The sequence below is a fragment of the Leptonychotes weddellii genome, chromosome 6, assembly GCF_054177405.1.
Source record: "Leptonychotes weddellii isolate Sample4059 chromosome 6, ASM5417740v2, whole genome shotgun sequence".
NCBI classification, from domain to species: Eukaryota; Metazoa; Chordata; class Mammalia; order Carnivora; family Phocidae; genus Leptonychotes; species Leptonychotes weddellii.
The window spans coordinates 24407615-24435044 of NC_138374.1; the positions used below are offsets into that span (position 1 = coordinate 24407615).

Consider the following 27430-nt stretch of genomic DNA (forward strand, 5'->3'; position numbering starts at 1 on the left):
TATAGTGCTTGCTTCTCATGTCCAACTTGGAGCACCTCCCTGAATGCCATACTAGTCAATATCTATTCAGTATCCCTAAAAATAGACCAGTGGGGAAAATGATATAGCGGTAGAAAGTATACAGTGCACTACTCGTAGCAGTAATACTCGGTCCAGCTCTGTGGCTGCACCTTAGCGTGCTAACTGCTGAGTACCCCTGAGCAGATGTGTGGCCATCATTCTGGCCCAGATTGAGCAGATTACATTTAGCAAAGTGCTGATTCTGAGTGACTTGCCGAGCAAATGTCTCTGGGTCTTTCATTGTTTTCAGCTGAATGATTTTCAGCACTGGACCTGAAGGGGCTGCGTGGCCCCCAACCAAGACCCCATCTGTTAAAACTTTATATTGATTTGTATCTCTGTTTTTAAAAATCTGTTCCTTCTCCTCCTCTTAGTGTGATAAATAATGTAGATACACTAGATGAAGTCTGCTATTGGAGCAGAACTCTAATCATTTTGCTTAGGGTTAAACTAAACTAATTTAATTAGAAATGGGATTTTCTCAAATAACCATCTATATCAAGTAGCTTATTGTTTTCTAATTCTGAGTTAGCATGTTCACCAGTACTTGCAGGGTGTAGCAAGTAGTGATTAAAACACTGTAATTAACCTGGTAAAAAAGGAAAACTTCTGGTAGGGAAAGAAATTATAAGATGACATATAAAATTTTTGACTGGATAAATAGGTGATAATGAAACACTATGAGATAAGGTCTTATGTTAGCAGTGTATCATGTCTTTTTTTTTTTTAAGATTTTATTTATTTATTTGAGAGAGAGAATGAGAGAGCATGAGAGGGGGAGGGTCAGAGGGAGAAGCAGGCTCCCCGCCGAGCAGGGAGCCCGATGCGGGACTCGATCCCGGGACTCCAGGATCATGACCTGAGCCGAAGGCTGTCGCTTAACCGACTGAGCCACCCAGGTGCCCCTGTATCATGTCTTATTACTGCATTTTTATGCCCATTGTGTCCAAAAAGGATGACGGCGTAGTTTACAGTAGACACATAGCGCTTCATCCAGGCGGGAAATGCAGGTCTATCTTAGCTAACTCTTAATTAGTCAGTAATTACTTATTATGTATTTCCTGTGTACCAACTCTGTGCCCTTAGCTCCTGACCTGCATTATATAGATGGTACCCCATGGCAAGACTTCATAGGGTAAAATGCCATTACAGTTAAGACTTTGGAAGGACATCTGAAGGCCCAGGTACAATCATGTTGTACTGAGATAGAATGTGACCAGGGTAGCTGTGCTCCCACTGTAGCTCCCTTGAAAAGCTCCAAGAGATGACAGACGACTGCTTACCATCATTATTTGCTTCCAGACAGTTTCTGAAATGTTTCCTCCCTCCTGTGCAGTCATGAAAGTCACTCCAGGAAGGAAGAGTCCGCATTAAGCACTAAACCAAACAGGAGTGTTGAGCACATTTACCCACTGGAGTGTAGGGGCCTTTGACTTTGTTTAGTCAAGATGGATGTTCTTCCTTCTGTTTGACCTTTCAAGCGAGGGCTTTCTCTTAGAGCAAGGAAATCCCCTCCCCCACCTCTTGAGAATCCTTCCAGAGATGATATGTACATGTAGAAGTATGTTTTGTTTTAGGATTTTTGTTTGTTTATAGTCATTTGAGAAATGCAAAATTTGACATCTAACCCTGATAAAAATTCCCAGCATACTAGGAATAGAAGAGAACTTCCTTAAGCTGATAAAGGACATCTATGAAAAACTTAAACAGCTATCATACTAAATGGTGAGAGACTGAATGCTTTTTCCCTAAGATCAGGAACAGAGTGGGGATGTCTGCTCTCACCACCTGTATTCAACATTGTGCTGGAGATTCTAGACAGTGCAGTTAGGCAAGAAAAAGAAACATAAGGCATCTAGATTGGAAAGGAAGACATAAAAGTGTCTTTATTCTCAGACAACATGATTGTCCAAGTAGAAAACCTGATGGACTTTACAAAAAGCTGCTAGAATGAGTGAGTTTAGTGAGGTTGTTTTCCCCTTGGTAGTAAATTCCAGAGATGAAGTTTGGTTGTAATTCTTCCTGCTAGTGTCAGCAGCAGTCCATCAAATACAGCATTTATTTATTCACTAAAGACTAGATATTTTGAAGAGAATTTCAACCTTTAGTGTTTTTAAGTTACCAGGGCCCCATCATTGTAATGATTTTTTACGTTCAAGTATAGACCACAGGAGGAGCAAGGGGAGCAGTAACGGGAAACATTTGCAGCAAGTTCTAAACAGCATGGTCCAATATAAGTATATTATAAGCTGCATAGAACTTTATTTTCCAACAGGTGAAATTAATTTTAATAATATGTTATTTACCCAGTGTACTCCCAGATTATCTTTGCAACAAATAATATAAAAATTGTTACTGAGATATTTTATATTCTTAGTATGTTTTATATATTAAGTCTTTGAAATCAGGTGGATATTTTACACTTACAGCACATTTCAATTCAGATGATATATTTTCATTAGAAATATTTGATCTATATTTAGATTTCATATAATTTACAGTTGAAAAAGTAGAGTCATACACTCAAGTTATACCTGAGATAGAATGTGACCAGGATAGCTGTGCTCCCACTATACTTAAAAGTTTTCCAGTAACTGAACTGCATACCTAAAAATCATTTCCCTTTAACATTTGCATCCACATTGGTAAAACTGATTCATCTTTTTTAGAATTTATTTGACTTCAAAGCTACATCTGTCCAGATTAAGGAAATTTGTTAACATCAAATTCAAAGAGGTATGGCATAAATTGTTGTGGCAGTTCTAAAGTTATCAATATCAACAAAGCATTTTTTAAAATTTTCTTGTAGTTTTTGCTACTAGTTAGTGCTGTCAGTTACAGTTAGAGACTTTGGCTCAGGTCATGATCTCAGGGTCCTGGGATCGAGCCCCTCTTAGGGTTCCTGGCTCAGGGCGGGGGAGTCTGCTTGTCTCTCTCCCTCAGCCTCTGCCCCTCCCCCTACTCGTGCTCTTTCTGTCTCTCAAATAAATAAAACATTCAAAAAAATGTATTATCATTGATCTTATGAAAAGTTTTTTTTTTTTTTTAAAGATTTTATGTATTTATTTGAGTGAGACAGAGAAAGCACAAGTGGGGGAAGGGCAGAGAGCAGCAGACTCCCCGCTGAGCAGGGAGCCCGACATGGGGCTCAATCCCAGGACCCTGAGATCATGACCTGAGCCGAAGTCAGATGCTTAACTGACTGAGCCACCCAGGCACCCCTTATGAAAAGTTCCTATTTTAACATAAATACCTGGCCAGGTAGGTCACAAAATAAGCTTTTGCTTTTCTTGGAGCTTCAAATTTAACTCATTAATTTTAAAAAAAGTTTTTAATTATTGAATACTTGGCAAGCATTCCTTTGTTTCAAAAAGATCTTGGGGCGCCTGGGTGGCTCAGTTGGTTAAGCGACTGCCTTCGGCTCAGGTCATGATCCTGGAGTCCCTGGATCGAGTCCCGCATTGGAGTCCCTGGATCGAGTCCCGCATCGGGCTCCCTGCTCGGCAGGGAGCCTGCTTCTGCCTCTGACCCTCCCCCCTCTCATGTGCTCTCTCTCTCATTCTCGCTCTCAAATAAATAAATAAAATCTTTAAAAAAAAAAAAAAAAGATCTTGAGTTGAAAATAACAGTATAATAAATATTTTTTGTAAAACTTCTCACCTGAATCGATGAGCATCAGCAAAGAATTCAGGATGATTATAGTCATTGTCATTAAATTCTCTCAGCTGCTTCATAAACTGGCAATGTTCATAGCTTTTTTGCAGGTATATACTAAATGATTTTAGCAGCTGTATCCATGACATTTATAGAATCTGCTTCAGAAAACTGTGTACAAATATTTTTAATTTGTACCATGCTGTAGAATGAGCAGAGGGGAAACTTCAGTTTTGTTTTAAAATGACAGGGGCGCCTGGGTGGCTCAGTTGGTTAAGCATCTGACTCTGGCTCAGGTCGTGATCTCAGGGTCCTGGGATCGAGCCCCTCATTGGGTTCCCTGCTCAGTGGGGAGTCTGTTTGTCTCTCTGCCCCTTCCCCCATTTGTGCTCTCTCTCTCTCAAATAAATAAAATCTTCAAAAAAATAAAATAAAATGACAGTAAGTGCTGGACTTTTGACCTACATAGCTGGAGCACCATACATGTGATGGAATTTTTTTTTTTTTTTAAAGATTTTATTTATTTATTTGACAGAGAGAGACACAGTGAGAGAGCGAACATAAGCAGGGGGAGTGGGAGATGGAGAAGCAGGCTCCCCGCAGAGTAGGGAGCCTGATGTGGGACTCGATCCCAGGACCCTGGGATCATGACCTGAGCCGAAGGCAGTCGCTTAACCGACTGAGCCACCCAGGCGCCCGGAATTTTTTTTTTTAAATCTAGTCAAATTTGGGGTGCCTGGCTGGTTCAGTCAGTGAAGCATGCAACTCTTGATCTCAGGGCTGTAGGTTTGAGCCCCATATTGGGTGTAGAGGTTACTTAAAAACTTTTTAAAAATTTGGGGCGCCTGGGTGGCTCAGTCGTTAAGCGTCTGCCTTCGGCTCAGGTCATGATCCCAGGGTCCTGGGATCGAGCCCCGCATCAGGCTCCCTGCTCCGCGGGAAGCCTGCTTCTCCCTCTCCCACTCCCCCTGCTTGTGTTCCTGCTCTCGCTGTCTCTCTCTATGTCAAATAAATAAATCTTTAAAAAAAAAAAAAAAACTTTAAAAAAATTTAATCAAATTCTTCATTGACAGATGTAGAAGATTAAAAAGTATTTATGCCAGGGCATCTGGGTGGCTCAGTGTTCAACTCTTGATTTTGGCTCAGGTCATGCATGATCTCAGGGTTGTGAGATTGACCCCTGTGTTGGGCTCTGCCCTGGGTGTGGAGCCTGCTTAATATTCTCTTTTCTCCCCCCACCCCACCCCCCGTCTCTCTCTCAAAAAAAAAAAAAAATCTGTGCCATGAGTTCAGATTTTAAAATAGGCTGCAGATTGACTAGATTTCTTTGTGTATTTGGAAGTTCTTCGAGACAAAGTGTACCCAGAGTATTGATGTATTAATTGAGCAGTATCATCCAAATCTAAAGAAAAGTACTTGTAATTTTTTTTTTTTTTAGTACTTGTAATTTAAAACATTTTGAATCAGTTGACCCTTGATATCATTAGAAATGTCTTATATCCTGCAGGCAAATTGCTTGGTGGTTTAATTGAAGATCTTTCACTTTTTATAAAATGGTTGTTTTTTAGTCTTTTCCTCTCCTCTGTAGAGGATGTAGAGACAAGGGGCAGAGACACAAGCATCCTCAGTTGAATGTCCATAGCTGAAGTAATTTCTTTTACCATCTCTCCATTTAAAAAATGGTATAGTGACCGAAGATACAAGCTCAGATCGTATTAAAAATTATTAAAATTGGGGCGCCTGGGTGGCTCAGTCATTAAGCGTCTGCCTTTGGCTCAGGTCATGATCCCAGAGTCCTGGGATCGAGCCCCGCATCAGGCTCCCTGCTCCGCGGGAGGCCTGTTTCTCCCTCTCCCACTCCCCCTGCTTGTGTTCCAGCTCTCGCTATCTCTCTGTCAAATAAATAAAAAAAAATTAAAATTAAAAAAAAAACTTTAATAAATAAATAAATAAATAAAATAAAAATTATTAAAATTTTTTGGGACACCTGGGTGGCTCAGTCAGTTAAGCCTCTGCCTTTGGCTCAGGTCATGATCCCAGCGTCCTGGGATCAAGTCCCACATTGGGCTCCTTGCTTAGCAGGGAGCCTGCTTCTCCCTCTGCAGCACCCCCTGTTTGTTCTCTCTCCCCCCGGGCTGACAAAAAAAGAAAAAAAATCTAAAAAACAAATTATTAAAATTTTCTGTTGGACATTTAATTCTGATTTCAGACAACCTATTTTGCTAATTCATTTGTATTTTATTTAGTTAGTTTTTAAGATTTTATTTTATCTTTTTAAGTAGGCTCCACGCCCAGCATGGAGCCCAGTGCAGGGCTTGAATTCATAATCCTGAGATCAAGACCTGGGCTGAGATCAAGAGTTGAACACTTAACTGACTGAGCCATCCAGGCACCCCTAAGATTTTATTTTTAAGTATTCTCTCCACCCAACATGGGGCTCAAACCTACAACCCTGAGATCAAGTCACATGCTCTACTGACTAAGCCAGCCAGGTGCCCCTATTGATTCATTTTTAATGTTTTCATGTTAAGAAGAAATTTCTGGGGTGCCTGGATGGCTCAGTTGGTTAAGCCATAGACTCTTGGTGTCAGCTCAGGTCCTTATCTCATGGGTCATGAGATCCAGCCCCAAGACGGCCCCCTCACTCAGTTGGGGGCCCACTTGAAGATTCTCTCCCTCTGCCCTCTCCCCACTCACCTGCTCACGCACATGTGCTCGCGTGCTCTCTCTTCCTCTCAAATCTTCAAAAAAAAAATCTTACTTTGCATATATTTGCTGACATTTCTTAATAGTGTTTCCTTTATTGAAAAGTGTTTTACACAACAAACACGTTTTTCATTTTGCCTTGCTGAAGCAAATTGCAGTTGCAATTCATCATGAAACTAGCAGTATACCTTCTTCCAGTCTCTCTCTTTTTTTTTTTACTGTTTCAACATAGTACTATCATCTGCATCTCCAGTCAATTCTGCATCAGTAGTATGCCCTCATTTTAAACTTAAAAAAACTGTTCCTGGGGGTGTCTGGGTTCCTTAGTTGGTTAAGCGTCTGCTTCAGCTCGGGTCATGATCCCAGGGTCCTGGGATTGAGCCTGCACCCCCTCCAGTACCCCACCCCTGGTCGTGCTCCCTGCTGCTGGCTTCTCCCTCTCCTTCCTGTTTGTGCTCTCTCACTGTCTCTGCCTCTGCATTTGCAAAAAAAAAACTAGAAACAGGGGCGCCTGGGTGGCTCAGTTGGTTAAGCGACTGCCTTCAGCTCAGGTCATGATCCCGGAGTCCGGAGTCCCAGGATCGAGTCCCACATCGGGCTCCTTGCTCAGCAAGGAGTCTGCTTCTCCCTCTGACCCTCCCCCTTCTCATGCTCTCTGTCTCTCATTCTCTCTCTCTCAAATAAATAAAATCTTAAAAAAAAAACAACTAGAAACAATTTAATTACAATTTTTTTAAAGATTTTATTTATTTGACAGAGAGATAGAGAGCACAAGTAGGCAGAGAGGCAGGCAGAGGGAGAGGGAGAAGCAGGCTCTCCACTGAGCAGGGAGCCCGACGTGGGGCTCGATCCCAGGACCCTGGGATCATCACCCGAGCTGAAGGCAGCTGCTTAACCTACTGAGCCACCCAGGCGCCCCTAATTACAGTTTTAAAACATAAATATTTTACTCTAATTACCAATTCTGATTTTATGGTATCACCGTAACTCAGTGGTTCTCAACTGATATGATTTTGTCTTTCAGGGGATATTTGGCATGTTTCAGTATTCACCACTTGGGGAAGTGGGGGTAGTGCTACTGGCATCTGGTAGGTAGAGACCAGGGATGTTGCTAAACATTCTACAGTGCTCAGGACAGCCACCCTACAACAAATTATCCAGCCCCAAATATCAGTAGTGCCGAGGTTAAGAAACCCTGCTGTCTGCATAAAATATTAAATAAATACATTAAATTGTTTAATTCTTGCAGAGTAAGTCATTTGAACTGAATCAATCCATTAACATCAACTAGTTTGGTAATGTGTTTATTTGTAGTACTAGAAACAGCGCACGTGCCTGACATGCACTATAATAACAGCAATAATATTGTATACAATGCAGTGATTAAAGTGAAATGTAGTCCTTCCTAAACAAAGCTGTATTTAATGGAATAATACTTTACACTGCTTTCGTTTTTTTTATTTAAATTAATTAAAATAAAAGTTCAGTTCCTCAGTTGCAGTAACCACATTTCAAGTGCTAAGTAGCCACATATGAATCTCCTAGAACAGTTCTAGACATGATGGGCTGACTAACACCCATCCTCACTCTGTAGGGCACGGGGTGGGGACAGTTGACTCCTTGCTCACCTTAGGGTTTGGAATGGGGCATTTTAACCTGGTTTCTGCAGCTGCTCTATAGCTCTACTTTCTTTCTAAAAATAGACCAGCACGGGGGCACCTGGGTGGCTCAGTCTGTTGAGTGTCCCAACTCTTGATTTTGGTTCAGGTCATGATCTTGGGGTTCTGGGATAGAGCCCTGTGCTGAGCTCTGTGCTCACTGGGGAGTCTGCTTCTCCCTCTGCCTGCCACTCCCCCTGCTTGTGTGAGTCTCTCTCTTTCTGACAAATAAATAAAATCTTTTCAAAAAAAGAGATTCTTTCTCCTCCCTCGCCCTCTGTCCCTCCTCCCATTCATGCACTCTTTCTCTCTCTCTCTCAAATAAATAAATAAATAAATCTTAAAAAAAGCAACCAACACATTGTTTTATTAGAATATAACTCCAGATTTTTTTTTTTAAGATTTTATTTATTTATTTGACAGAGAGAGACACCGCGAGAGAGGGAACACAAACAGGGGAGTGGGAGAGAGGGAGAAGCAGGCTTCCCGTGGAGCAGGGAGCCCGATGTGGGACTCGATCCCAGGACCCCGAGATCATGACCTGAGCTGAAGGCAGACACTTAATGACTGAGCTACCCAGGCACCCCTAACTCCAGATTTTAACCCTGCATTTTCCAAGATCATTTATTGCTAGAAAATAGGCCTGACACTGGTGGTATAGTAGATTGCCAACTGTCCCTGTATCCTATGGATGAAACTTCTGGTTCACAACAATTATCCCATTTTCTGAGCTTCTATTCACACTTTGTTGAAATTAGGCAGAGAATGGAGAAGTATTCATCATAACTTCTCAGTAAATACTTCCTCCTTGCTTAAAAAGCACTCTTCCATAGATCTGGAAGAGCAAGGAGTTCAAAACACAGCAAATTATAGAAATTCTCAAGTGTATCTGAGTAGGATGCACTCAGGGGGCTAAGGTTTTTTTTTTCTTTGTCAAACAGGATGTCAGGTTGTCTCCCCTTTGGTGATAACATTTCAAGCACAGCTTGGTAGCTCTTTGAGGTCTAGTGTTAGGAAGCTGTCTTCTTTCATCCCTGCTTGTTCTACTTTAGGCCGAAGGCTTTAGTCTAGACAGGTGGAAAGTCAGATATAGAATTAATTTAAGGGCAGGGTACCTACCTTGTTTCTCGGGGCACATAACTGACTTCCCCCCCCTGCAATAGAGAAACCATTGTTAACTAGTAGAAAGTGCTGTTTTATTTTTTTTCCTAACTGTTTTGACCCTACACATCTGATTCTGTGTAGCTCCCAGGGTAAACAAGCTTCACAGTTTTTATTCCCAGCATGGTCTTGCCTCTTGAACTCCATACCCTACCTAGAGGTTCCACAAGTACCTCAAACTTGACATTCCAAAGAATATGCCTTTGCCTTCCCTCCACATTTTAAGAACCATCTCCTATGTTTATCATCTCAGTTAATGATGTCGTTATCTGTTCAGTTCCTACAGTAAAAGTCTTAAGGTTGCTTTAGAGTCTTCTCTCTCCTTCACCCAATCAGTCAGTAGGTTCTTTCACCTTTACCTCCTAAAAATTTTCAAGTAAATTCTTCTCCATTTATACAACCACCATTTTATTTGGTTCAAGGCCTCATAATGTCTCATATTATAAGGGCCTCCTAACTATTCTCTCTGCTTCTAGTCTTCCCCCCTATAGTGGCCACTATTCAGTGTATTCGGTCACTAGAGTTGAATTTCAGAAGCACAGGTTTTTACACTGCTCTTGAGAGTATGTTGGTACTATCACTCTGAGAGCAGTTTGGCAATATCCAATAAAGTCCACGTTACCCAAACCTTTTGACACAGTAATTTCATTCCTGGATGTATTTTCTTGAGGAACTTTCCTAAATGATCGCAAGGATATATAAATAAGAACACTTGTTAAGAATTATTTTTTAGGGGCGCCTGGGTAGCTCAGTTGTTAAGTGTCTGCCTTCGGCTCAGGTCATGATCCCGGGGTCCTGGGATCGAGCCCCACATCGGGCTCCCTGCTCAGCGGGGAGCCTGCTTCTCTCTCTCCCACTTCTCTGCTTGTGTTCCCTCTCTCGCTGTCTCTCTCTCTCTGTCAAATAAGTAAAATCTTTAAAAAAAAAAAAAAAAAGAATTATTTTTTTAAAAAATTTTATTTATTTGAGGGGGGGATGGCAGGGGTAGGGGCAGAGGGAGAAGCAGAAGCAGACTCCCCGCTGAGCAGGGGCCCGACACAGGGCTCAATCCCAGGACCCCAAGATCATGACCAGAGTTGCTGGCAAACACCTGCTGAGCCACCCAGGTGCCCCAAAATCATCACATTTTAAATCTTGTGGGTTACCCATCTTTGATAGGATAATGTCCAAACTTCTTCATATGACACCTTGATCCTAGCCTACCTTTGTTACCTTATTTACTGTCACTGTCCCATCTATCCTAAGATCTGGCCAAATTAGACTTAGCCACAGAGTCTCAAATTTCATACCTCTGTGTCCTCGCACATGTTTTTACCTAGAATGTTTTCCCATTCTTCTTTTTACCTAACAAAATCCTGCTTATGCTTCAAAATCTACCCCAGATGTCACCTTCCTTGAAAGCTTCCTGGATTCTTTGAGGCCAAACGATTCACACCAGCATTGCCACAGGACTTCATACATTTCTCTTAGAGCACTTATCACACTGCAGTATGGCTTTTTTTTTTTAAGATTTTATTTATTTATTTGAGAGAGAGTGAGAGAGAGCATGAAAGGAGAGAGGGTCAGAGGGAGAAGCAGACTCCCTGCTGAGCAGGGAGCCCGACGCGGGATTTGATCCAGGGACTCCGGGATCATGACCTGAGCTGAAGGCAGTCTCTTAGCCAACTGAGCCACCCAGGCACCCCAGTATGGCTTTTCTTTTCTTAAATTTTATTTTATTTTTTATTTAAATTCAATTAATTAACATATATATATTACTAGTCTCAGAGGTAGAATTTAGTGATTCATCAGTTGTATGTAACACCCAGTGCTCATTACACCAAGTGCCCCCCATGCACATCAGTGCCCATCACCCAGTTACCCCATCCTCCCACCCACCTCCCCTCCAGCAACCCTCAGTTTGTTTCCCATAGTTAAGAGTCTCTTGGGATGCCTGGGTGGCTCAGTCGGTTAAGCGTCTGCCTTCAGCTCAGGTCATGATCCCAGCATCCTGGGATCGAGTCCCACATCAGTCTCCTTGCTCAGTGGGGAGCCTGCTTCTCCTTCTGCCTGCCGCTCTCCCTGCTTGTACTCTTGCTCTCTCTCTCTCACTCTCTGGAAATAAATAAATAAAATCTTAAAAAAAAAAAAAGTCTCTTGTGGTTTGTCTCCCTCTCTGATTTCGTCTTATTTTCCCTTCCATTCCCCTATGATCCTCTGTCTTGTTTCTTAAATTCCAAATATGAGTAAAATCATATAATTGTCTTTCTCTGATTGACTTATTTTCCTCAGCATAATACCCTCTAGTTCTATCCATGTCATTGCAAATGGTGATTTTTTTTTTTGTTTTGATGGCTCTATAGCTGTTTATATATGTATGTCCATCACTAGATGGTGAGCTCCTAAGACAGAAACCAGGCTTTCCTTTGCTTCTGTAATCTCTGCCCCTAGCAGAGTGCACTATGGTACAATAAATGTTGGTTTAGTGAATAAATGAATGGCTGGAATGAATGGTTTCATCTTCTAAGGCCTTATTGTCTCCCAGAAATATCAGCTGACCTGAGGGTCCTAAGCTAGGGAAGTGGATATTGAGATGCTTGGGAAGTGCTTATAAGGCTCTCCCTCTGATTGTTCTCCCCAGTTGTGTCTGTGGAGCTCCATTATACAAGTCTATTTCAGATCTTAACAGACAACAGGAAAGAGTGTCTTGGCAGCTCCTGAACTAACCCGGTATAGCCAGGAAGTATGCTTGGAATTGTTACCAGAGAGACAGACCCCTTTCTCAATGATGAGCTGAATTGTTTGTCCCAACGCAGTAGAATTTACTGACTTCTAGTTCCCTCCAGGGTAACAAGAGGACAGCCAAAAGGTTTTAATTATATGAAATGGGGCTTTGAGACAACTAAAACCACTTTGAAATGAATTATTGATAGCATTATGCATTGTTTTTCTTCCCTTTTTTTAAGTAACAAGTCAAGGCAATTAATGCTATTTTTTTTAATTAATGGTATTTTTATGTTGCAGATTCACTAAATTTTATTTTATTTTTAAAGATTTTATTTATTTATTTGACAGAGAGAGACACAGTGAGAGAGGGAACACAAGCAGAGGTAGCGGGAGAGAGAGAAGCAGGCTTCCCACCGAGCAGGGAGCCCGATGTGGGGCTCGATCCCAGCACCCTGGGATCATGACCTGAGCCAAAGGCAGACGCTTAACAACTGAGCCACCCAGGCGTCCCTGCAGATTCACTGAATTTTAAAGATGATTTTCAGGATGCCTTAAAAAAATCCTCTCATTGGCTGAGTGATGGGCTCCTGTTCTTTATGTAAGCTAGAGGCCCTGCTGAAGAAATCTGCGTGTTCTCATGCCGTTTTACATGCCACTGTTCTAGGTGTTTGGATGCCTCGCTGCTCTTGGCAGTAAGGTGTCTTTTCAAGCTCTTCATGAGGTTAAAAGTTCTCTCGTGTGTTTCTTAACAGAGGACCTTCCCAAATGTATATTATTGTCTTAAAAGCCAAAAGAGAACTAAGGAAACAGTTATAATTAACAGGCAGCTGCAAAGCAGAGCCATTTAGTCTCTTCAGTATGGTTTGGTGGCGATCAGAGAATAGAGGCTTCAGTGTGGCTCTAAGTGAAGCAGCTGCATCACCAGCTGGAGACTGACATACTGGAGAGGGTGGGCACACACAGCTGAGATCCATTCACTCCCATGTGAGACTGAAAGGCCTGCCTTCAACTTAGCTGCTTTATGCTTACACTTAGTTTAGCAGAGAGGAGCTACAGAACCTGCCCATCTCCATGAGCATATTGGAGTCAGCACTGAGCAAAAAGGACCCCAGCAGGCAAAGGTCTCATGGCTTTCACAAAGGTATCCTACTGGAAAAGATTTAAAACAAGACCCTAGGAAGGGAAACTCTAACTTTTTTCTTTGGTTTACTGGGAAAAAATTTGGCTGTTTTTTGAATGAATGAACCTAATTTAACTTACCTAGTAAGGTTTCTGTAGTCTGATTTAGTAAAAATTGGGTATTAGTCTCTATCCCTATAAGCATCCGTACCAGGACCATCTCACCTTTCCTTGCCTGATTAAATTAACATTTTAAGACTCCACTCACACACCATCTCCTTCAGACTACCTTTCCTAAGCCCCCAGGTTGGGCAAAATACCCTCCTCAGTGCTCCTGTGAGACCTTTTGTCTACTCTTTGTCTAGCCCTTAGCACATCATGAAATTATCTGTCTGTGGTATTTGTCTTTCCACTAATCTGTAAATTCCTTGCTATCTGGGATCAAATTTCATTCACCTCCCCCATTGCCTAGCATAGTACTTGCATGTAGTAGGTATTCAAATGTTTGTCATACAAACTGAACTATTGAGTCACAGGCGATGACAGCCAGCCCTTAGCTTCCGATACCATTGACCTTTTTTCTAGGGACAGAGTGTTCCTTCATTCTGTGGGAAAGCAATCAATTTGATGAGTAAGGGAGGAGGAGAAAAGAGAGAAGTTCTCTTTCTAAAATGGTGCATATAGGATAAGCAAAGTTCTGTAATTGCTTTCAAATTAAATTTTGATAGTGTCACGTTTTCAGGAAGGGAAAATCTTACCACTATTTCTGGTATATTGGAGAGATAACAGCTAATAACATCTTTGTGAGCATAAAACAATTATACCCAGCCTCCTGTAGAGACAATCTGCCAGAGCCAACCGCCTCACCCTCTCCATGTGGGCTTCATTTTCTTACTCCGGAATTTCATAGACTCTCCCCCAAAGACCGTCAACTCATTGCACTATTATGATGAATGTTTGGAGCTGGCTCTCACCCTGGCTCTCACTGCTTTACTAGCTATTACTGGAGGTGCTGTCAGAGAATCAGGCCCCAAATTTATCCTCCCATTAAAGTCCTCTCCTGGGCAGCGCTGCTTGGGTCTGCGTAGTAGTCATCTAGTCTCCCCTGCTTTCCCCACTGCCTTTGAATGTAGGGAAGCTGCAGGCCCTGTTGCAAACAAAGAGCTGTGGTAGAAAGTAAGGTTGCAAATCATTTACTACCAGAGCTCTTTGTGCTCTTGTTCTGGGCCTAGAAAGAAGCTCAGACCTAGGAGTGCCTGCTTGAGCATGGGCTTTGAGACCATCAATTTCAGCCCCAGCCCATTCCATCTCATTTCCTTAGTTGGCTGGTCCTGTCTCCCAAAAATGTCTTTCAGACCTTCTCTCTATAATGAGTTAGAGATTTATTGGTTTCTGACATAGGGGCCTTACCTACTTAGCTGTCCACTTTTACCCACTCGTCTGATAGACACATGGCCTTTGTTGAGTTTTGAAAATGCTATATGATTTTTGAATTTGTCCTCATAGGTACTCTTAGAGCCTTCCTCCTGTGAAGTTTCTGTCTGATAGAAGCTGTCTGGGTCTCTGACATGAGAGGCTGTCCTTTAGTCTGTTGGGGGCTTTCCTTTTGACTCTCATACTTATTTGCAGAAAGAAATAGGGCCAAAAGATGCACCAGGTGCGGGACGCCTGGGTGGCTCAGTCGGTTAAGCGGCTGCCTTCAGCTCAGGTCCTGGGATCGAGCCCCGCATCAGGCTCCCTGCTCGGCGGGAAGCCTGCTTCTGCCCCTCCAACTCCCCCTGCTTGTGTTCCCTCTCTCACTGTGTCTCTCTCTCTGAAATAAATTAAAAAAAAAAAAAAGATGTACCAGGTGCCATTTGTAAATCTTAGGATAATTGACAAATACTCATTTCCTCTAGCAAACAGTGAATTTTGTTCAATAATAGATACTGATTAGGTTGTTGAGAAAAATCTCGCTCTTCACCTTTGGCGTTAAGTCATGAATAAAGCTGATATTAAGGCTGCCGTTAATATTGCAAAAGCAATATTCCTCAATAGCATTCCTTTTCCTGTGGAGAAAGTAGTTTGCAGTGATGTTTTAACTTTTTCCCTTTTCATTGAGGGAGATAATACCAACTTCACTTAAGCAGAATGGTTCAATACTTTGAGCGCTTGTTTATTCTTCCCTTACTTCTCGACTTACTAAACTATCTCATTCTCCTTACCTTACTAACCAGACTGCTACCTAGCTCCCCTGCTTTCTCCCACGCCTGTCTTCTCTTTCTCTTAGGGCTCTTTTTTTGTCCCACCACCTGCCACCACTATTTACACCCAGGCTTCTTAGAGGAAACCACTTGTGCTAGGGCCTCTCTGAAGGCAGCGTAAGTCACTGCCAGAGCCAGTGAAAGCAGCCTGCTTTTTCAGAGGTGACAAGAAGTTGGTGAAGCTCTCCGTCACAGTGGGCAGGCGAACAAACAGGGCCGAGTAGCACCGCATCTCAGTGGTTAGCACCTGCAGGCTCAGAGCTGACAGTGCACTGTAATAAGATTCATCTCTGTTCACTTAACTGATGTGGGCTTTATGGTAAATGTTCACTTGCTTAATTACTTTGGCAGACTCGCTGATTGCCTTTCCTGAGGAGTTCTAAAAGGTCCCCCTGGGATGGAACATAAACCTCTTTCCATGTCTTTTAATTTCATTCTTTACTTGGAGTACTTGAAAACCGGTATGTGATCCATATGGCCACCATTCCCTCTCTCCTGTGAGTGAACATCAGGACCACTCCTTACTAGTATGGTGTCCATATGGCCCACACTGGACCACTCAGAAATCTTGACAGCCTTCTTTCTCCTTTGTCCACCTGAAATTCCCCATTCCTCCTTCCCCACCACTGAGGTATACAGACAGCTCTCCTAACTTAGGGATCCATGTGCCTCTTTTTCTCTAGTATGGGATCCACAGAATATTTCCCTCTCCCTTCAGTCTAGCAGCGTGTGATCCACTAAAACAATTTCCCTCTGTTTTTGACGTGACAGGAAAAGAAGCCTAAATCAGTCAATTGCTGATTTTTTTGTCCTCCTCCTCCCTCTCTCCCTGTGCTTAAAAGTTAAGTATCTTATTGGGATGCCTGGCTGGCTGAGTCGGTAGAGCATGCGACTCTTGATTGTGAGTCGTGAGTTCAAGCCCCACATTGGGTGTAGAGATTACTTAAAAATAAAATCTTCAAAAAAAGTTAAATATAATAAATTAATTGGGCTAATGGGAATGATGTGTAATTAAATTACTTCAGGATTTTGGCTCATGCCAGGTTTTGAAAAGTTCTTGAGGGCGCCTGGGTGGCTCAGTTGGTTAAGCGACTGCCTTCGGCTCAGGTCATGATCCTGGAGTCCTGGGATCGAGTCCCGCATTGGGCTCCCTGCTCGGCAGGGAGCCTGCTTCTGCCTCTGACCCTCCCCCCTCTCATGTGCTCTCTCTCTCTCATTCTCTCTGTCTCAAATAAATAAATAAATAAATAAATCTTTAAAAAAAAAAAAAGAAAGAAAAGAAAAGTTCTTGAGTCACATTCAAGGAATTGGAACTTCCACCGTTAATTAAAATTACTTCACCATTAATTAGAATTAGATCACTTCTTGGGGTTTTGAGCTGACCCCCACTGCCTCAGAAGCCCTCCCAAGTATGTATTAGGATTTTCTTATGTCCTGAAGTGAGACAGAAAATCTGGTAGACCCTTTCACATGACCTCTTTTGTTCTTTTGTATTTACTAGATGTTTCTGAGAGTGTAGAGGGGCCTTACCTCTGGAGATAGGAAATCCAGGGCTAAAGTAATTGTAAAGGCTGTCAAGGGTTTGCATTCTTTATCCCCAGGAACTCTGCTGGCAACTCCTGGCCTGTAGCTCGAGATGGTGTAAGGGAATCTGAAGCACAGAGCAATGGGATCTGAGTAGAGATGGCTAATCTTGTAGATGTTTTGTCCCTAGGAAAATTTTGGAGCCTCTGTTCATTTACTGAGAGAAAGGTTTTTTTTTTTTAAAGGCATTTCAGTTTTGTTTTGTTTTTTTTTTTTAAAGATTTTATTTATTTATTTGAGAGCGAATGAGATAGAGAGCATGAGAGGGGGGAGGGTCAGAGGGAGAAGCAGACTCCCTGCTGAGCAAGGAGCCCGATGCGGGACTCGATCCCGGGACTCCAGGATCATGACCTGAGCCGTAGGCAGTCGCTTAACCAACTCAGCCACCCAGGCGCCCGAGAAAAGTTTAATAAAGAGTAGGCATTCTTAAGGGGAATGGATTAAGTGATGTCTTTTATGGAAATGTAGATGGTCCATTTTACTTAGTGGTTCCTTCAACTCCTGTGGTTCGTTCTTCTCCATTTACATTCATTCTGATTGTGGAAACAGTGGAAAGATGTCAGGCTGGTATCTAAAGCAGGATGGAATTCCATTCCTTTCTTACACCAGAGCTAGAGGAGATGATTTAGCCAAAGTGTAAAGCCCATGGCATCTTACTTGGCTTTAATCTATGGTTTGGGGCCACAGTAACTAGAAATTAGCTCATTTTTCAAGCAAAGTAGCTATAACCAATTGCTTAATTTCCAGCAGGTGATGAGGTGGAAACCTATATTGGGCAAAGTCATGCATCAAGGTAGAAAGCCCAAACTGCCAAAATATGTAGTCGTGCACACAGCTTCAGAAAATGAAGCAACTGCCCCTCAGGCGTGTTCATGTACATTTCATACACATTAACTCTTTCTTGTTTCCCTCCAGTTAATGAATTGTGAACCTTCATTTGTTTGGTGCCGAGGCTGAATGAAAATGTAGTCCAGTGGGTGAATAAGTTACCTGGTATGACACGTGTGTTTCTCACCTAGAAATCAAGAGAAATGCTGAACTCATATCATTCCTTAGGTTGAACTGTGGGGGTTACTATGGTGTAGTCAATGATACACCTTTCCTGTTCCACTCCTTTCAACTAATAAATTTGTGTACATGAATAAATCAAGTTCTCTTTAGTAATAAAGTAGGCCAATTTACATAGTTGGATCTTTGGGTAAATCAAGCAACTAGATGCAATGGCCAGTAGCTCTTCCTTCCTCATGGTTGCCAAAATGCCTTCTCTAGTAGGGTTTATTTTATTTTATTTTATTATTATTTTTTATTTATTTATTTTTTTATTTGACAGAGAGAGACACAGCGAGAGAGGGAAACACAAGCAGGGGGAGTGGGAGAGGGAGAAGCAGGCCTCCCGTCGAGCAGGGAGCCCGATGCGGGGCTCAATCCCAGGACCCTGGGATCATGACCTGAGCCGAAGGCAGACGCTTAATGACTGAGCCACCCAGGCGCCCCTCTAGTAGGGTTTAAATGACATGTTTGTGTCTCTGGTCCTGAAAAGAGTGGTCACAGGAACAGCAGTATAAGAAAGGGGATAATTGGCACGAAAGGGTTGAAGCCTAGCATGTAGGGGATGAGTTAGAGGAACAACCCTAACAGGTCAGTTGCTGAAGTTTTGACTAGATAGTTTCAAAAGGGAAAAGGTTAGAAGGTACTCTTATTTGAGGTTTTATTTTGCTTAATGTTAATCGGCAGAGTCTCTGAGGCTTGTAATGCACTGCCGTTAACAGGCATCAAGGGAAATTGTTTTTTGTTGTTGTTGAATTGGATGGGCTAAAGATTCATTGACTCCACGAGGAAGGAAGCTTATTACTGCATGAAATGGGAGTATGTGAGGCAATTCTGAAGGTGAAAAGAAAGGATAGTTTAAAATTAAATAACTTGGGGTGCCTGGCTGGCTCAGTTGGAAGAGTGTACAACACTTGATCTTGGGGTCGTGAGTTTGAGCCCCACCTTGGGTGTAGAGATTACTTTAAAATAAATAAACTTTTAGGGGCACCTGGGTGGCTCAGTTGTTAAGTGTCTGCCTTCAGCTCAGGTCATGATCCCAGGGTCCTGGGATCGAGCCCCACATCGGGCTCCCTGCTCAGAGGAGAGCCTGCTTCTCCCTCTCCCGCTCCGCCTGTTGTGTTCCCTCTTTCGCTGTGTCTCTCTCTGTCAAATAAATAAAATCTTTACCAAAAAATTAAAATAAATAAATAAACTTTTAAATAACTCAACCTCAGATGAACCATTTTATCTGCTGCCACATACCACTCAGTCCTACCTTTACCCCTTCTCAGAAGCCAGTCTTTTACCTGTATGTTTGAAGATTTCCCAGGTAGAAGCAATTATAAATATGATTTTCTTGTCTTTAATCCCAGATATTTGAGAATAAACTCTGTAGTATATTATATCTGGACTGCTTTTTTAGGTCTAGGAAAGGGGAAGCTGCTTGTATTAAAAAAAGTTCCCTTTCGGCAAAGTTAGATGGTATATATAGGAAAACACGGAGGAAAGCTTTGCAAAGGAAATCCAATAAGATGAAGAAACTGATACCAGAGAGCATGGTCTCTTGCACAAGGTCATACAATCTAGAAGTGGAAGAACCAGGATTTTAACTTGGATCTACTGCCCCTAAAGCCTTGCTTCTTATATATACCATGTTGTTCAGGGAAGCCGAGTATTTTAACTGGGCCTTTAAGGGAAAAGTAAGACTTATGCTTTTTTTTTTTTTTTTTTTAAGATTTATTTATTTATTTGAGAGAGAGAGAATGAGAGACAGAGAGCATGAGTGGGAGGAGGGTCAGAGGGAGAAGCAGACTCCCTGCCGAGCAGGGAGCCCGATGCGGGACTCGATCCCGGGACTCCAGGATCATGACCTGAGCCGAAGGCAGTCGCTTAACCAACTGAGCCACCCAGGCGCCCTAAGACTTATGCTTTATAGGAGTAAAGAAAATAGCATTCCATGTGAAGAAAACCATATAAGTAAAAGCATGATGTCCAGGTGTATGTGTTTGGCAAGTATTTGAAAATACAGGACTATAGTGCTTATGAGGTTGGGGCTTGAGATCCAAATTTATTTTTATCAGGCTTCAGATATGTACCCCTAATCAGACTCTTTAATGTAAATCTGGTAGCCTTATAGGAATGATTTTTGAAACTTTTAAGAATATTCCCAGTGTGTACCATCTTGAGTATACCAGTCATGTTTCTTACTTCCTTGGAGTAAGAGCTACAGAAACTTCTCCTATAAACAGCCTTTGCCTGTTTTTCTCCTTTCTGCCTGAAGGATTTACAGGACAGCTTTTAGAGATAGGCTGCTTCCTTCAAATAGCTCAGTAAGGAAACAATCACCATGTTCTGGGCTTCTTGGTGAAACTATTATTTATTTATTGTTTCATAAAAGACCCTTAGATGCTTTTGTCTGTGGGAGATAGCTGGGGCTGTGAGAATTTGCATCTTTGGAAAATTTGCTTTAGATTTCCTCTGGATATGTGGAAGAATCTACATTTTCTATTAATCTACATTGTCTACATTGTTAAGGAAACATTCTCCTGTATTTCTTGGGTAAGTTGGGCATTAACTATGTGTCTCAGCCATCATCCACCCAGCACTAGGGAAAAGAAAGCTGCTTTGCAGAGTCATGAGTCAGAGAGAATAAGTTAAAAATGGACCAAGAAATCCCTAGCTAGTTTGTGGCTCAGCCTTGCTGTTCCATCTGTCCACTTCATTTTGCTTCAGTTTGTATAAGTGACCCCTGTCTTTGGCAATCAGAAGTTGGCAGTTGCATTAGAGAGTGGCCCAGATTCTTGCCCTTAAAGGTGCCTTGGGTACAGAGCTCTCTCTCCGTGGCTGGCTTTAGTAGTTTCCCTTTACTATGACATTGTCTGTTTCTTTTGCCTTTCCCTTTTGGGACTTCCTGATTCAATGGCATTAGGAGACCCAGTAACAGAGTATAACACACTCCCCCATTCCTTCCCTGTCCCCCCCATCCCAAACAAACAAAAACTTAGGCTTACTTTTAGAAAATATTAGATTAATAAGAAATGCCAGAAAGCTTTTCTCTTGTCTCCTGGTAAGACTTAAGAGGAAGAGAAAGCTTTACTGTCTTCAGTGACAACTTTAGTTCCTTCTTTGAAGGATAGCTGTTCATGTCTGAGCTACCTCTCCTCTTGGGATGGGGATAAAACATTTTTATTGTTATTTTCATACTTTTGGAGAATTAGCTGGTAATCATGGACCTCCTTACTTGTGGTGAGACTCTTTTGCTAAAGGCTTGGGAATATATTGGTGAGCAAAATAAATTTGGTCCCTGCTTTCATAGAGCATTTAGTTCGTTTGAATAAAGCTGGAGGAAAAAAAAAAAGCTGGAGGTTTGGTTAGAAATTATATTCCCTTTTGCCACAAAGTTCTACTTCCAGATTCCTTTCCCTTTCCTTGAGCCTTATTTCTTTAAATCTTCTTCCTACTTTTTCTTTTGTCACTTCCACTTTTGGTATCTGAGGAAATCATTGCTTAACCCAAGGTCACAAAGATTTATGTGTTCTTCTAAGATTTGTACAGTTTTTAGATTGTACATTTAAATCTGTGATCCATTTTGTTAATTTTTGTGTGTGGTGTGGGGTAGGGGATCAACTTCAATCTTTTGCATGTAGATATCCAGTTTTCCCAGCACTGTTTCTTGAATAGACTATTCTTTTCCCATTTATCTTGCCACCTGTGTCAAAGGGACATCTTTTTTGGTCATCTTTGTCATATCTTAATTTTTTCATAATGGCTATGTTTTCTCATTCTTTGCCCACTCAGACCTTCTTCTTCTTCCTACTCCTCTTCTTCCTTTTAAGTCCCCTTTTCTAAAATACTTTTCAGCATAAAAGCTTTTGGCTGGCATAAACTAGGTTTTGTTTAAATACCTAAAAGGCTGTGATTAGATGAAAATCAACCTCAAGATGCAAATGAAAGGAAAAACAAACATCTCTTTCTTAGCCAGTATGTTGCTGCCCATCCTACTACCTTTTTCAGACATTGTCTCTTTTCAGTGTATGTGTGTCTTCTATATGGCACAGGCCACTCAGAAACCCCTGCAAGATCTTTATCTATTTAAGTCTCTGTTTCTCAGTAAAGGCTAAAGGGCCCAGCTCACTCTGCCTGGGAAACTGGTAAGCCATGTAGCTACATTTGTGGCATTTGTGACCGGAACTTTGAGGCATAGGAGCCTCAGGATCCTCTTCTAGGAGGAAAGGAAATAATAACCCACAATATAAAGGGTTTAAAGAGAGGAAGTCACCTACAGAATGAGAAGAAGACTTTATCCACTCTACTACTTTGCTAAAGATGGACTCTGGTTTGGAGTCTGCTTTGCCCAAATGGCCAGGGTCCTTTGGAGAGTAGAATATCTATGTGTTAGTCTTCTCAATTGCCGTAACAAAATATCATAGACTAGGTGGCTTAAAAAACAGATGTTTGTTTTCTCACAGTTCTGGAGGCCAAAAGTCCCAGATCAAGGTTCAGCAAGGTCAGTTTCTGGTGAGGACTTCCTTCCTGGCTTGTTGACAGCTGCCTCTGCCTTGTGTCCTCACATGGTGGAGGGAGGGAAGGGAGGGAGAGAAGGCGAGAGAGAGAGCGATTGCCATTTCTTCCTTGCTGGGACACTCAAATTTTAGACTTAAGCATTAGACAGTTGCTTACCTGTTAGGTTTTGATCAGTAAAAGGAGAGAGCTACTGTTAGAATCTATGAGGAGACCCTCCCCCAAAAAATATTCAGAAGAGGGCGCCTGGGTGGCTCAGTTGGTTGAGCGACTGCCTTCGGCTCAGGTCATGATCCCAGGGTTCTGGGATCGAGTCCCGCGTCGGGCTCCCTGCTCTGCAGGGAGCTGCTTCTCTCTCTCCCACTCCCCCTGCTTGTGTTCCCTCTCTCGCTGTGTCTCTCTCTGTCGAATAAATAAATAAAATCTTAAAAAAAAAAAAAAATTCAGAAGAGATGGTAGTAAATCCCTTTAGAGATGGTATCAGTGGGAAGGGAAGCCTAAAGAAAAGAGAGAGGCTCATCATCTATAAATCTGGTACGTCATCTTTTTCCCACTGAATACTAGTCAGGCATAAATCCTATTCTAGGACCTGGCCAGGTGGGGCAGTGTGGAATCATAACCCAGGTGAGCCCTAGTAGGCTGCAAAGTTCCTGGGGAAGGAGCAGCTAAGTATTTCAGTCACTGCAAAGGCATGTGTCACTCAGTGTGGGCGGACTTAGCCTGGTTTCAGTGTTTTGTCACTCTTTGCTATCTCAGAACAAATTTCCATTTCAACGGTATGAAGTCCTGAGAACTTTAATAGGAAGCTTCCAAGCCCTCTCTGAAATTCCTTGCTAAAGAGCCTGGAAGGAGAACAGCCAGTGTCAGACAATTTTTCTTACCTTTAGGCTTAGAGCCCTGCATCTAGCATCTCTAGTAGATCAGATTAGTACTCAGATTTTTAACTGTCCCAAAGAAACAGCAAGAAAAATAAAGCAGAGGCATATACCCTCTGCCCTTTGTGTATACTGGGTTAGAGACTGCTAACTGGATTTAGACTGTTCCATCTGGCTTTTTAATCGCCTGCTGAGAACTGAGGCTCTGGGGGAGTGTCACAGGGGAGGTTGGAGGATGATTTTATCCTTATTCCAGATTCCCAGAATGGCATATCTTTCATACCCTCAAGATGAATATGCTCAAACAATATCAGCATATATGCCCTGCTAACATAGATCATCTGTAGATCCAGCTGACACTTGACAGGTACAACTTTGAGAAGGGAAGGAAATAAGTATACTTTTTGAGGAGAATACTTTCCAGGCTTTTCCTTTCTCTCCCTCATTCCCTATCTCTTCCCTTCCTTCCTCTTCCCCTTCCCTCTCCTGTCTTCTTTCTTCCTTCTTTCTGTTTCTCCTTTCTCTTTTCCTTTTCTTGCTTCCTTGCTTTCTTTGCTAGTGTAAGAATTCCTCGGGTAGAAAGGGAACAGAATTACAGCATCCCCATCAGTTTCATTCCCAGGAATTATTTCATTGTCCAGACCTCACCAGCTTCATTGGATTGCCACCTGGGCCCCCATGGCTGCTACTCGCCCACCCACACAGACACGAAAATACTTTGGAGTTCTCTGTTCTCCAAACCTAGGCAAACGAAAACAAACAACCCTAGTTCAGTTGAGTCAGGATTTTTTTAAAACATTTTTTCAAAAAAATTTTACTAAGAAATTTAAGGAAAATCCAAAAGAAAAAACCATTATAAAACCACGAAATGAATGTATTTACAGAGTTCATATTCTTTTTCCTAAAATAACTGAGGTCCAGTTGTAGATAGATTTGGTTACTGTATTTCTTTTTCTTGATCCTGTAGCTCTTAGATGCTAAACCCTATGATTCCTACTCTCCACTTAGTTAACTTTAACTTGGTACTGCTGCTAGGTTTGGGGGTATTCTCAGTGCCTCTCTAAACTTCCTCCCCTGTCTTCTTACTGGGTTTAGGCTCCTGGTTTTCCTTTTCTGCTCTTGTTGTCATCCCTGCCAATACCCTCAAACTTTACTTTCTGAATGAGAAAAATATTTGACCCCTACTTGGTCCAAATTCTTTCCCACTTTGGATTTAGACCAAATTACAACCTTAACTTGCAGATAACATCGCAGCCCTTCTTCGTAGTCTCTGCAAAAATAAGTTACCAGAATTTTCCTCTATTCCTGACCCATTACTATCCCGTTTGATGTATTCATTCTTTGAATATTTATTACATACCAGCTGTGTGCCAGGCACTGTGCTAGATGTTTGACATTGCTTTATTATATAAATGTTGCAAGAATTCTCTAAGATTTAGTCACTCTTTTCGACAAACATTTATTTTATGCCTACAATGTACTATTCCTGGGTACTGTACTAAGTGCTAAGGTAGGTGTTATTCCCACTTTTTCCCTCTGAGACATGTAGTTTCCTAAAAATCCAAAATAACAAATGGTCAAACCATGATTTTTTTTTGAAGTTTGGCTTATACTTTTATTACCCATATTAAATGGTTCAAGAATTTTATACTATCAATGTTATATTAAAAGAAAACATTGATTTCTGTTGCACTGCCACACATTCACATGTATGCACGTACACACCCACACGTTTTAACAAACTTAATTTTGGAATAATTTTAGAATTACAGAAAAAGTGCAAAGATAATACACAGAGTTCTTGTATGCCCCTCAACCAGGTTTCCCCCATCTTACATTACCAAGGTACATTTATTCATCACTAAGAAACTGGCAATGATATATTACTATTAACTAAGCACCATATTTTATTTGGATTTCACCAGTTTATTAATTTTCTCTTTCTGTTCCAGGGTCCAAATCAGGGTATCACGCTGCATTTAGTTGTCATGTCTCCCCAGTATCCTCCGGTCTGTGACAATTTCTCAAGTACAGTTTTTCATGACCTTGACAGTCTTTTTTTTTTTTTTTAATGACCTTGACAATCCTAAGGAGTACTGGCCAGGTATTCTATAGAATGCCCCCAGTCTGGTTTTGTCGCATGTTTTTCTCATGATGAGACTGAGGTTGTGGGTTTGGGAGTATATAACAGGTAAAGTGCCCTTTTCATAAGATCATACCAGGGGTTACATGACAGCTACATGAATCACTGGCAATGTTTACATTAATCATTTGGCTAATAAGGTAGTATTTGCCAAGATTGTTTACAGTAAAGTTACTGTTTTTCCCTTTTACTACTCTGTTCTTTGGAAATAAGTCACTAAGTCTATCTAGCCTACCCTCAGTGGGAATGGGAACCAACTCCACCTCCTAAAGGGGAGAGTATCTGCATATATTATTTGGAATTATTCTATTAGAAAGATTTTTCTCTTTTCCCCATTTATTTAATCAATTTTATATTAATATGGACTTAGATAAACTCTGATCTGAAACCTGTGCTTTTTCTGCTACACTAGACAAGAAATGACAAGGACCTACATATACACCAAACGCATTGGATTCAGAGAACTTTATTTCAGATTTCAGAGATTTTTGAAGAACTAGATTTGATAAGACTTGGTAACCTTGAATGTGAGGGTGATAGGAAGTGTTTGAAAATGACACTCAGATTTTGGTTTGAATGGCTGGCAATAAAATTTTGGTTTGAAATTATTAACTAACAAGTATGAAGATTGGTTCTAGGCTTTGATAAAACTCAGCTTCTTCAGAGATTGTATTTAGCCTATGTATTGGTCCAGCTTTACTGAGTGCCCTATTCTCCCAAGTCAGAGCAGAGCAAATGACTTTTCTTTCTTACTGAAACAGCAGGGCCCCCTAGTGGACAGCCCCCTGGGTCCTGTTTCTTGCCTGAAGGATGCTTGGTTTTGTTTTTTGTTTGGTTGAGATTTTTTTCCCCTTAGTTCATTTGCAGAGCAGAGACATTTGATTCTACTCTTGATCTAAAAAATTTTAAGCCCTACTTATTTCAGAGTTATCAGGTTCACCCCCATGTTCAATAAAAAGATAGTTACCCTCTGACAATCACTCCTATGCACTCATACTCTAAACTAGAGGGTACTTGATACTTGTTTTTAACTCATTTATCTGCCTCTTCCATCTGATGCCATATTAATGTTAATTCTTTTTTTCAGAGCCATCATCAATCACTTTAACCCCAAAATTGAATCCTATGCTGCTGTGAATCACATATCCCAACTGTCAGAGGAGCAGGTAAGCCACTGCCCTCCCCAGAGTGACCCCTAATAGTTGGTGGCTGAATTCAGGCAGTTGTCCTCTCTTTGACAGCAGAGGTATTCTGTGACTGAGCTGGTAGCCGGAACCAAGCTTCTAAGAGCAATTACTAAGGGATTTGTTGATAGTACTTTAAATAGAGTGATGGCTTCTGCTTTTGTGCCATATGAGGGGTTTGTTTAATTATATAGAAGATATGTAGGTGAAAATTTAGTGAATTATTATTTTAGAGTGGGTGATAGGCATTTCTTTTTTTAATTTTAGGCAGAGAGTCATTTTGATTTTTAAAAATAAGAAATGAGAACTTAGAAATGGATAAAACTGCCAGTTAGAAAAACTCTGAGTTCAGCTCAATTTGATGCTGTTTGGCTTATTAAAATATGAGCCCTCATTGGGGTAGATTTTCCTTAGTAATTGAGTTCTATTTGCCTTGAACAATTATTTCTGAGCAGGTTTTTCTATGGTATGGACTGAGTTGAAGATGCAGATAGCGTTATGTGTTTGTTTTCCTTTAGTCTGGCCTGATTTCCCTTTCTCCCAAAGTGCCTGCACTCAGCTCTGCATTATATAAAAGTACAGATGGGGGTGCCTGGGTGGCTCAGTCGTTGGGCGGCTGCCTTCGGCTCAGGTCATGATCCCAGAGTCCTGGGATCGAGTCCCACATGGGGCTCCCTGCTCAGCGGGGAGCCTGCTTCTCCCTCTCCCGCTCCCCCTGCTTGTGTTCCTGCTCTCGCTGTCTCTGTCTCTGTCAAATAAATAAATAAAATCTTTAAAAAAAAAAAAA

General features: G+C 41.6%; 1 protein-coding gene across 2 annotated transcripts in view; it reads left to right on the forward strand.

Annotated features, from left to right (window-relative positions):
• The window catches only part of ARMH3 (armadillo like helical domain containing 3), a 179152-nt gene that overhangs the window by 122878 nt on the left and 28844 nt on the right, over positions 1–27430 (forward strand). For both annotated transcript variants that reach the window (XM_081822820.1, XM_081822821.1), the window contains exon 24: positions 26547–26625. In XM_081822820.1, coding sequence (XP_081678946.1) covers positions 26547–26625 — 79 coding nt within the window. The remainder of the gene's footprint in view (positions 1–26546; positions 26626–27430) is intronic.